This window comes from Anser brachyrhynchus (assembly GCF_964034855.1).
Source record: "Anser brachyrhynchus genome assembly, chromosome: 27".
Taxonomy (NCBI): domain Eukaryota; kingdom Metazoa; phylum Chordata; class Aves; order Anseriformes; family Anatidae; genus Anser; species Anser brachyrhynchus.
The window spans coordinates 433,070-445,263 of NC_137720.1; the positions used below are offsets into that span (position 1 = coordinate 433,070).

General features: G+C 42.7%; 1 protein-coding gene across 1 annotated transcript in view; it reads left to right on the forward strand.

Annotated features, from left to right (window-relative positions):
• Positions 1 to 12,194, forward strand: part of SYT6 (synaptotagmin 6) — a 50,567-nt gene that overhangs the window by 17,540 nt on the left and 20,833 nt on the right. The window contains exons 2-4 of the mRNA XM_080568978.1: positions 3,354 to 3,690; positions 5,527 to 6,085; positions 12,040 to 12,160. Of these exons, the coding sequence (XP_080425104.1) occupies positions 3,354 to 3,690; positions 5,527 to 6,085; positions 12,040 to 12,160 (1,017 nt within the window). The remainder of the gene's footprint in view (positions 1 to 3,353; positions 3,691 to 5,526; positions 6,086 to 12,039; positions 12,161 to 12,194) is intronic.

Sequence of the window (12,194 nt, forward strand, 5' to 3'; positions counted from 1 at the left end):
ATCCGAGTGAGGGCTTATATTATTGGTTATTACTTGCGGACAAAGCAGTTAGTAAAAGTAAAATCTGCAAAGCAGCTTGGTCCTGAAAACATTCCTGCTGGGCTGTTAGATGTTTTTAAAACTATTTCTATGAGAGTGAGTCTTAGAATATTCACCAAGCAAGTCTTTGAAGCTGAGCTGTGTGCTGATGATAGTCCCCAGTTTCACCTGTGTCCTTACAGGCTGATAGAGATATTTATGATACACTTTCTAAAGCTGATGTCACTTCTAGCAGCAGTTGCCATGTATTAGTTCTGTCTTTAAAGCTCATTTTTGTGACTAATCATAGGAGTAATTTTAAGAATTATAAAGATGCTTTCTGGGGAAAGACTTTCAGGTAGCTCCTTGTTACCGAGGATAATTGTCTGCGTGTATATGGGTATCACCAAGCCTGCTGGAGTTCAAGGAGTGTTTGGACAACACTCTCAGAGACAAGGGTTGATTTTTCTGGGTTCTGTGTAGAGTCAGGAGTTGAATTCCTCTGGGTCCCTTCCAACTCAGGATATTCTATGGTTCTGTGATTCCATCTAGGCTCAAGCTACGGATTTCTTACAAGGATTTGAAGGAAGGGCACTTAAAAATTATTGAATTTCTAAAAGATGCTTGCAGAGGAAAGAGTTGGAACAGGAAGAGCAGATGTAGTTGCAAAAAGTCCAGATTCTTGATTTTTATTATGAAACTGTTTGACACTGAGCAACCTGGGCACAATTCCAAGACTTAACCCCAAACATAGGAAAGTGGTACCTTTGTGCTCATTGCTTTTAGCCAAATCTCTAAGGAAGCTTCACTGCTGACTTATACAATCCTATTTATTATTGAATATCAGTACGTATTTTTATCCTGGAGTTATAGCAGAAAATAAATAGTGCAATCTGACCTGTACAGGAGGCTGTTGAGGAAGAGGAAAAGCTGCTTGCAAAAACTTCTGGACAGCATTCATTCTTTCCATCTGTACCTGCTGGTAGCTTCCATCACTTCCTTTCAAGACAAAGAAACTGAGGACGGTTGGAAAGATTTGCCTCAAGTTCTTAGTGAATTTGCAAAGCTAGGTAATTTTGTGGAAAAACAGTGCATCTATCTCTTCTGGGATATCAGAAACCACACATGGTTTCCCAGGTGTTTAGCAGAACTGCCTTGTACCAGTGCAGATGTCGCACTTTGTGTACCTGACACTTCCTTAAGATTTCACTTACAATGATTGAAGGAAAAATCCTAACAGTAACTGTTGTGTTCCCAGATAGCACATTAGCAACATTTGATGATAAAAATGGGTTCCTTGAACAGTTTGTTTCTATGGTTCAACAACCATTGTTTTTTTTTTTAATCATTTTTAAATTCAGCTTTTCTGTCAAGATAAAAAATTAATCTTTCCTCATATTTTATAGATTTTCTCAGCCTTAAACATTAATTGTGTAATTATGGCTGCATGAAACTAAAATACATGATCAAAGGAAACAGAAGGTCTGCTCATGACTTCTAGTTAAGGTAGAGCATATTTCAGAAATGACTTTTATAGTAGATATGATGAAGCACAGATGTGAATTTCCCAGATTATCTGCTAAAAGCTAAGCTGCCGGCAAGGATGAATTTTGAGAGAGATTGTTTTAAATACAGTTCTTGAGAGAGGCAAGTCTTAGAGCACAAGGAAGGGAGAATCTGCTTGCTTTAAGTGCGTTTACACAAAACCCAAAGAGGGGCTGTCAGCCATGGACAAAACAGGAACACTCGCGCTTGCAGCCATGCGCTAGGACATGGCCGGCTCTGACACAGGCCGGGGCCCTGGTTCCTGTGGCTTCTCCCCTCTGTCCCACCCAGCCACCGCGCCGCGGGGAGCCCACCTGCACACGGGGCGAGCTGCGGGGAGCAGGGGGCCCCGCACAGAGCGGGTGGCAGCAGCCGCGTCCTGCCACACACGGCGGTCTCGCTCTTTAGCAGTAGCACCCCTCTGTTCCTCCCCTCAGTTAATTTTACAGGACCCTTGCTGTATGTGCTAAGAATAATTTTAGCTAAGACTATTGATACAGTTCACAAACAAATGCAGCTCTGGGCATGTTTCTCTGGTCTGCGGGTAGTGAATTAAGTAGGTGCTATTTCACATGTCATAGAAAAACATTTATGGTGTACACATAAACAAAAGCCAACAGGAGGTAATGGTCATGCTGTATAAAATTCTGGAGTGTTTGATATTATTTTTCCTGCCTATCTGTCCTGACTTGCACTTAGGAGTATAGCTATATACTAGGAGTATAGCTTTACTGGTCACTGCAAGTCGCGCAGCACAGTCAAGGAATTTTCCTTGAACTCAAACCAGTCTGTGATTGAATCTTCCATAGTCCTGACACTGCAGACATAACTGCAGTACAAAATTTGTCTTCTTCTCCAGGGGATGGTATTTTTAGGTATTTCAAACTCTTGGAATTATGCTTTGAGCGGGGATCTGGGAATTAAAACATGGTAAGAAATGAATTAAAAATAGCCAATATTTTCTCTTTTTGAATTGCTGTGAATCATTTCACAGCCAAGATCTGATATATATATACATTAAAGGATTTCCTAATTCTTCTCCTATAGGTATGGAAGCTCTTTCCACTCCAGAAAAGACTGAAATACTGAAATAATTATTGTAAGAGAGAAAATGACTCAGAAAGTCAGAGAACATACATAGCTTCTGTGCTATGCAGAATAAGGAAGCATGTGTATTACTTTCTGTACAGTGTACTTCTATATTTGGTTTCACTGCATCAGCAGCTTGTGTTTTTTATTTATTTTTATTTGCTTTTTATTCTCTGTGGGCACAGCTGGCGAAGAAGCTAGTGTTACTAGTACAACAAAAATCTGCTTCCAGGATCTTTTTTTTTTTTTTTTTTTTTAATACTGTGTCTGAACACCTGTGTTATGAAGCAAAAAGGCATTGTCTGCCAGTATGGCACTGCAACTTGTTTTTCTATCATTCAGTTCTGCAATTCTGCTCAGAGTGAGGCTCAGTCATTTGCCAATGCCACAAGAGAAACCCAGGATGATTTTTTTTATAGCCAAGCTAAGCATCACAGTATAAAAATTCCTAACTCTGGCCATCTGGAGATGCCCTTTTCTCCCCAGATGTGTTTGGGGCAGGCAGTGGTCCTGGGATGCACACTTGGATTTGACTCTCACTTGCAGAACCTACTAAAAGCTCTCCATTAGACATGATATATGTGGCTTTAGAGCAGTTCTTCCCTTTACTTATGGCTTTCTCACCATCTTTCTTTTCCTTTCTTTTCTTCTTTCCCATTCCTCCCCTCTCCCTGTCACTGTTGCCTTCTCTCCCTCTGTAGAGCTCTCCGTCAGCCTCCTCGCGGTGATTGTTGTTGTGTGTGGACTGGCCCTGGTGGCAGTTTTTCTGTTTCTCTTTTGGAAGCTGTGCTGGGTTCCCTGGAGGAATAAGGTCATTTCCTCTAACCTGGCCGTCTTGCAGAGTGAGGCAGCCTGTAATAAGGAGAACATGGCAGACAAGCTGAAGGACACAGGTACCATAAGTTTCCTGGAGGCAGCTGTGAAGATCAGCCACACTTCACCAGACATCCCTGCGGAGGTCCAGATGTCCATGAAGGACCACATCATGCGGCGTACACGGATCCAGAGGCAAACAACTGAGCCTGCATCTTCTACCAGGTGTGTGGGCGCAGCGCTCTGCGGGAGGTGCTGTGCCTAGGTGAAACTGGCTGTGGGGGGGAGAACATTGAATTGAGCCTAATGTTCAGATGTTGTTAGGGAGGCCAAAGAAAGCATGCCCACCCACATGCTGGATTACTTCCTAAAGATTCAGCATGAACCAATTAATGTATTAAGACTAGTTTACTGTGGGCTGTTCAAATAAATAAAAAAATAAAGTTTTCAAACCCTATTACCGTGACTTGACCTCATTGTGTCAAGCTGTCAGTATGCTTTGGCCACTTTAATTTTGTTACAACATGAACAGCAGACTGGAGTATCAATGATGGTATGTAGTCAGACAGAATCAGACCTTTTTGCTCTCTCTTGTTTATGTGGCTCATTGCAGAAACAATTAGATAAGCAGAATCAATGTATTGCTCACTGTCAAAGCTTAGCACGAGCTGTATTCAGTGCTGGTGATCAATGTGCATCTCTGTCAGACAGGGACAGAGATTACAGCATCATGTTTGTTAAATTTAGGATAAGACTGTGTGAACCTTGGGACACCTCTGCAAAAACACTGAGAAATACGGTACCTCTTCCTTGACACAGAAGGCTGTGAATCTAGGACAGGAAACAGTGATGGCCTGGCTGTGTCCCAACACTTCTGCTTGCTTTGTTGGCCATGACTATGATGTGTAAGAGAGTACATATAATTGTGAAGACAACCATTGCTCAGAAAACTGTCTGCAGTACAATAAAATACCTTTTTATTTAAATTGCACTACTTTTTGGACAGTTGATTGTCTCTCTGTCATGCACACGCTCATTCTGGTTGTTTTTTTTTTGCACCTTTCCAATTTGGGAGGAGAAAAAAAAACACCTCAGTCTGTCTGAATCATGACAAATGAAGCGGGACTTGTTTGTACATGGGAAGGTGTCAAACCCACTTTCTCACACAATTGAGCCTGGCATGAACTACAGGAGATAACCAGACCCAAGGACATAGGGGAACATCCTTGTGCAGTCTGGGCTCTGATTCAGCCCAGCCCAGAATGCCTTTGAGGAACCTGCCAAAAAGGAGTGAGGTCTCTGAGCACCACATGTCACCAAAAGCTAATTCTCTGGCTGTACAAGTTATTAGTATGGTTAAATAACTCCATAGATTTCTTGTAAACACCAGATAATCTGAAATATTGAAAATATTGAAATAAAAGTCCACATAAAGCATTTCTGCTTCACTTAGATAAAGCTTTGCTTGTGTAAAGTTTTACTTGTGCTGAAGGGGAGCTCAAGGCAAGAGCCATCTTCCAGATGAGGCTGTGCATGTCTGTCTGTCAAGCATTAGCTATCATTTTTGGAGGAAAGTCTGTTGGCAAAGTTTGAAAGCAGCAACACCCAGAACAAAACCTAACTTTTTGAGCTGGTAGTGTTTTTCTCACTTTAAAAGCTCTACTTTCTGCTGTTGTTGTTGTTGTTGTTTGTTTTCCTGAGGGAAACTTAGTGCCAGTGTCTTGGAATTGTAAGGACTGAGGGGGAGAAAAAGTCCCCACACTGGGTCGTCTGTAGCTTGTTAAGGAGTTGTTTGGTCTTATATATTTAGCTGTGGGCTGTTACTTGTGTAACAGGTGAAAAAATGCAGCTTGCAGCAAATACTGTGACAGAAAATTTGCTGGACTAGTTCCTTTGACCAGTGGAGGTTGTCAGTCAGTGTTCATTCTCCATAATGGAGGTCAAGAGCACCTATTGTACTCATTCATGTGCTCTCCCTGCTTGCCTACTTTTAGTAGTTCAGAAGAAGAGGAAAGGAAAGTCGTAGGAAAAACACGTAGCTGTCCTCTCTTCTTTCTACAGGCACATCTCCTTCAAAAGGCACCTTCCTCGGCAAATGCACGTATCCAGCATGGACTACGGCATGGACCCACCTGCTGTTGCTGAGCAGCCAACCAGCATAGGCCGCATTAAGCCTGAACTCTATAAGCAAAAATCTGTTGACTCTGAGGACCCCAAAAAAGAGGCAGCAAAAACCTGTGGAAAAATTAACTTCACACTCAAGTATGACTATGAGAACGAGACACTGACTGTCCGAATTCTCAGGGCTTTTGATTTGCCAGCCAAAGATTTCTGTGGCAGCTCAGATCCCTATGTGAAGATCTACCTCCTGCCTGACAGAAAGCGCAAGTTCCAGACACGAGTCCACAGGAAGACTCTGAACCCCACCTTCGATGAGTCCTTCCACTTCCCTGTGCCCCATGAGGAGCTGGCAAGCAGGAAGCTCCACCTGAGTGTCTTTGACTTTGACAGGTTCTCCAGACATGACATGATAGGAGAAGTTATCTTGGAGAACCTGTTTGAGGCCTCAGACCTCTCCCGGGAGACTTCCATCTGGAAGGACATTCAGTATGCAACAACGGTGAGTATCTGCTATGGGGGTGGTCCCTGCACCAGCAGCGCTGCAGGGTGGGATGGGTTGGCCTGCTTCTTTTGGCTGCACTGCCTGAAGTGGTAAGTCCTGTGCAACTGCCGACTGATGGGTGTTTTGCAGATGCTACCGTTAGCCCTGGGAACCTGCAGCAACCGCACACAGGGGTGGAAAAGAATATTGTATGCAGAAGCTTGTCAGCATTACCAGATTCCTGGTTTGCTGGAATTTCATCCCCTTATTAGTGACTTGATGTTATCTCACCTACATTAAGTCTCATTGACACCAGGTTTGATAAAAGCCAGAACGAGGGGTTAAGTTCCCCGTTTGGCATCTGTTTGTCATGTGAAGGGTCTTGGGGTCTGGATGTCTGCCACATGCACGGGATAAAGAGCAAGAAATAGTTCTGCAGGGGCACTACTGACCCATCAGCTGTACAGGGCTTCACTATACTGAGAACATTATTCTGATGTGTTACTGGAACTTATGTCAGAGCTTGATGTGGGTCTTTTAGCAGTTCTGTTGAATTCTCTCTGAAAGAGAAACCAAACATCAGAGAAGGAAATGTTCCAGACACTTCCCGTGCTGCAGACTCTGGTTAGAGCTGGCAGGAGAAGCCACCTTCTCACCTTGGTCTCAGTGCAGAAGCAATGACATTAACCTCTACATAATAGCTACTTGTCCATTATCCTCCCAGGAGGACTTAGCTGCTTCTGAGGGCAATGATTGATCTGCTTTGCAGTTGGACACCAAGTCAGTCATCGCCTTCATGTTGTTATTTCTGAAACTGGAATGTGAGATGTCCTCATCCGTGTGCCTGAAAGCATGGGTCCTGTCAAATCTTTGCTGGTGACTGGCATAACCCCTTGACATGCAAAATCTGCACCTTTTTTCTCTGTCCCACAGTCCTCACCAGTTGTACCACGTGGCCACTGCTATTAGCGCTTGTTCTTTCTTTGCTGGGTGTTCATAACCTTGGCTTGGCTCCTTTCTTAAAGAGCTGTAACTCTGACATGCATGCACAGCCCTGTCCTGAGCTCTGGTGCCACGGCCAGGACTCGCAGTGCTGGGGAGTGCCGGGTGTGCGCAGGGTGCGGGCTCGGTGTGCCCCTAGGGTGAGATGTCTGCTTCTGCCTGCAAGCAGCTTCCAAAGCTGCGTGGTCACCAAGCTTCAGGAGAGTGATTTTATTTTATTTTGTTTTTTCTCCACTAAACCTTTCTGAAAGTTTGCAGAAGTTTCTGGTTTTGATGAGCGCTTGGGATTCCAGCCACTGGGGTCACTTTACTGTTGATGCTGCTTTGTACTGCAGCTCCCCAGCAGCCCACTGGTGTGGTTGGGAGCTGCCTGCAGCCCTGCCTGCAGCTCTTGAACTTCTGCAGGCCATGGTGAATGCACTCGCTGTGGAGCATGGAGCTTCCCTTTCCTTTCTACACGATCAGTATGCAAGGAGTGCAGTAAGCCTGAAGGCTACAAAAGGAAAAGACCTGTGGGTAGGAGTGAAACTGGGAAGGGGAAACACTTGGTTTCACTAGAGAAAAAAACATGTAAAGTGTAGAATATGTAGCTTTAGGAGAAGGTTATGGGATTTTTGACCTGTGTATGTTCTCTGTTTTTCTGGGATTGTTCAGTAAGAGATAGCCAATGGTTTCCAAGCTGACCAAGAGAAATAATGCCACAGGGAAAAAAGCTACAAAAAACAGGTGGAGAGACACCAACAGAAGGACAGTTGAGGAAAAAGCCTCCAAATAAGATGTATTGTATGTGAGAAGAGCAGAGCCAACATCACACCCAAGAAGCAATGTGCAGCAGTTTTGCAAAGCTTCCACAGAAACATCAGGCGTTGTTTTTGGCTCTGTCCCCTCATTCTCTCTGTGACATTCTTTGGGAATGTGCCCATATTGGTACATCTCAGCCAGTTGTAACACACTCAAGGACATTTCTGTTTAATCAAAAATGAGAAGGGTAAATACAGTTTTTGTAATAACTAAGGAAAGCTTTGGGTAGCTAATAATATATTAGATCAATCTTGAGGGTAAGAAGATAGGAACACACTTAAGCAATGATATAAACTGTTCAAATAGCTAGCACTCAACTATTTAATTAATGATTGTACAGCTTGTGAATCAGTGAAACATTTTTGGTTTCAATTCTGCAAAGGTTATTGATTCAGAGCTTCCATTATTTCCTAAGAGCTGCTGATATGAATTTTGGAAATGTCCCAATATCTATAATCTGCTAGAAAATAATGTACCCACAGGACACGTTTTACTTGGCTGTATTTATGGTCACAAAGAAAAATCTCTTGACCTGATACAATGAGGTCAAAGAACAATTTACGTTAGTTTTTTACCCTGATAAATCCTCTCAGTGCAGGGAGAGGAGTAGAAGGGTATGTGATGCCCATAGGGTGTTCTCAGGATATAATATGGACCTCTTCTAGCAACTGTGTCCCTCCCTGGCTGCTCCCAAACGAACACAAACCAAATAACATATGAAAGAGTAGACCCAACCCAGTGTGTTGTCTGAATGCATAATTGTTGTTGCACTGTGCAGCAGATAGAGCAGCCGGCACAGCCGGCACACAGAGTGAGATGCAGGTGCTCATTTCTTCGGTAACAGAATAATCATTTCTAGCTATAGTTTCACAATATTTATTTTATTTTTTTTCTACTATCAGTAAAGTCTATATCTAAGACTGGTAGATGCAGTGTCTAATTGAAGCCGGGGGCACTTCAGTGCAGAGATACAATCACAATCTTCAAGCTCAGTTTTGATGCAGTAACAATGTTTTCAATGCAGATTCCAGACACTCATTACTGAGTGCCTCCTCAGTGCTGTTATTTATTCAGGTTCTTTGTTATGCAATGCAATTCATCTTATACGAGGAAGAATACCTAACAAGGTAATAAGAAGTGCTATGTTTTAAAAAACAAATGGTAATTGCAGGAACAAATTTTCTGAGTGGTCATTTTAAGACACTAAATAAATAAAGCTCAATAAAATACTGAGCTCCCTGTTCTCTGAAAATTGGCTGCACTGAAGAGCTCGCATCCATTTCTTGTAACTCGAGAATGGTTTATTTACCAGCCACTTGTAGGGGGGAGAGAATGGTGTTGGGGGCTAATTTGACATCAAGTCTGAGGAGGATTCTGAAACCAGTGACTACTGTAAGTTGGATGTCTGGTGAGTGCACCTAGCTTTTGGGATGAGGCTGAGTTGCTGTTGCACATGAGAGCCTGGCAGGCAGGGAGCTCTTCCCCAAGGTGCTTCTCTCATTTCTCCATGGGAGAATAGGCAGACCCAGCTCCAAGGCACTGAGAGCCATCGTTATGAGCACGTACCATAGAGGTGGGGACAGCTGGGTGACCCAAATGTCCTCGCTGCTCTCAGGCACACTGCAGCTCATGAAAGGCGGGGCTGGTGGTCCTTGCATCCCTTTGCCCCTTCCTGGGCTCCTGCTGGTGGCAGCGTGGGCTGGTCCCAAACCCACTGCCCTGGAGCTGGGTGCAGACAGCCCCATGACATTGACACCAGCACCAACACTGACATCACTGACACTGACTCCTCCATGTGTGCAGCCTCGGTCCATCATGGCCAATGCTGGGCTCATCCAAGGGCCATGGAGAGGAGTCCTCGGGCATGGGACGGGCCAAGATGTGGGTTGGGCAGCAAGGGCAAGGGGCAGCTCAGCTCATGGGATGCAAAGGACGCCAGAGGACAGCTGAAGTAAAAGTGACAGCCAATTCACAGCACTTAGTGGCATCGTTTATTCATGCTCTGCCTCCCAGGCAGCAGTCCGGCTTAGAGCACACACAGTCTTCAAGCTGCCTGCCTCAGCTCATGAGTAGAATTAGCTGGAATTTGGTCAAGAATAAGAAGATGCAATGGTTCTACAAGCTGTATAGTGTGTGCTGAAAATCATCCTGATACCTTAAAAAGGTACTCTTAAAATATTTTGTGAGGTAAGAAATTTAGTTCTCAGTAGACACATTAAGAGGTACTAAAGGTAGAGGAATAATAACTCTGTATCTGTTTTCATATATTTCATTACTGATCACAGACAGTGAGATTGTGACTCAGATCATTTTGTTGCATTGAAAAGAAAGCTGTTTAGGATTACATTGTTTCTGTTTGTTTGTTTGTTCTGAGGCAAGCAAGAGATCAGAGCAGGAACTCTGAGTGGATAAGAGTATTAAATTCATATTTACCAGCAAGCTGTAACCTTCTGGGATGTTTGTTTAGATACTTACAAGTCTGGTCATACATTTCTCTGTACAGAAAACATTTGGGTGCCACTTATTTCTTTTGTACACTCTATGCTTGAGAAGATTTTCAATTTCTTTGAAAGCCAAGCGAAGTCTCTGTCAAGAATCAAAACTTTTATTTATCACTCATTAGTATTCTGAATATCTAAGTGGAATAAATATCTAATCTTTGCCTTACCAGAGAATGAGAAGGAAATAATTGGGCAAAAATCTCATCCATCAACAAGATCTATTCTCCTAATACTTAGCAAAACTTAAAGTGCCTAATGCATTTACTTATCTTTGCAGTTCCATCTCTCTACTACTCACAGCTACAATTTCTTTTCATCAGATCATTATATCACATTGAAATGATGCTCTGCTTCCAGAAATAAATAGGTGGTTTGCTCTACAGATGTGGGATATCTATATACAAAATAAAATACTTTTAAAATCCATTTTTGGAAGGTATTTGGAAATCTTTCTGTTTACTTGAGATGCTAATGCTTTCCAGTTGCTTAAATAATACCAGTCCTGTTTATAATCTTACTTTCTGGTCTACTTTTTTCCCAAATTGCCATTAGTAAGGCAATGATAGAAAGGGCTTTTAGGAGATGTAATAGAGAAGGCTGCATATACAAGAGGTGCTAAGGACTATGCATGCTTTGTGTAGAAGTTGTCTCACAGAGCACCAAAAGAGTAAATTGTATTGGTCTCTTCATAATCCAGAAAGTACTGAATGTTTCTGAGTGCCATCTGCTGGTTATTTCACTATTTATACACATATTAATCCTGATGTTTGTTAGCTCTTTGAAGGAATGTCAGAAAGGTTGGTGCTCCAAACTATAGTAAACATGTCAAAACCCAAAAGTTCAGTTTCTGCTAAATGGGGTCCTTCACGAGTCTCTTCTGAAAGAAAGTGATGTCCCTCTGGTGTTTAACCACCCAGAAATGCATGCTCTACTTCAGAGAAAAGCACCATGTTACTCAGAATTATCACTAGCCTCTGCTGAAACGTTACACATTACCAAAGTCTATAAATCTCTATTACTGAGTTTCTCTGTGGTGAACCACTGGCACTGGATGTACTAGAAAGTCCCTCATTGCATTTGTTGCACTGTACAAGTAGAAAATTACGGCTCTGCTGCCTGGTAAGGTCTCACCTTTCTGTGATCTTGCTCTGTATTGTCCTTTGTTTCATATTCCTCTAATTGTGGAAATAGATGTTAGTGTCACGCATTTGACACAAAAAGATATATACTGTACATTCCAGACAAACTTGATACTACTGTAATTTCCTTAATGGTCTTTATTTGGTGTCAGATGCCACTTCTGTGTAAGCAATGGAGCAGAAAAAGAGGAGTACATTAGCTGTAACGTAGTAATGGGAAATGCACACTCCACTGAGGCAGTGGAAGATTATCCTTAACTATGATTTGAAGCTGTAACATTTAGACACACATTTTTCTTGTTCCCTATATTCATTTTTAGCCAAATAATGTTGGAATATGCTGAAAAATAAATTCTGTGGCACCACCATATAGTAAAGTGTAATTCGCTGAAAAATGACAGCATAGAGAAAAGCCTGTTTTAGTGTGAATGCTACATGAATCCTGCACAAAGCATTGTGTCAGAGCGTGGAGGCAGCCTAACTGATTCTTGAACATTTCCAATATAATGTGTTCTCTGTTTTATTGAAGGAAAGCGTGGACCTGGGAGAGATCATGTTTTCCCTTTGTTATTTGCCAACTGCAGGTCGCCTCACCTTAACAGTCATTAAATGCAGGAATCTCAAAGCTATGGATATCACTGGATACTCAGGTAGGTGCTTGATCACTAAGAAGGGCCCCACTGC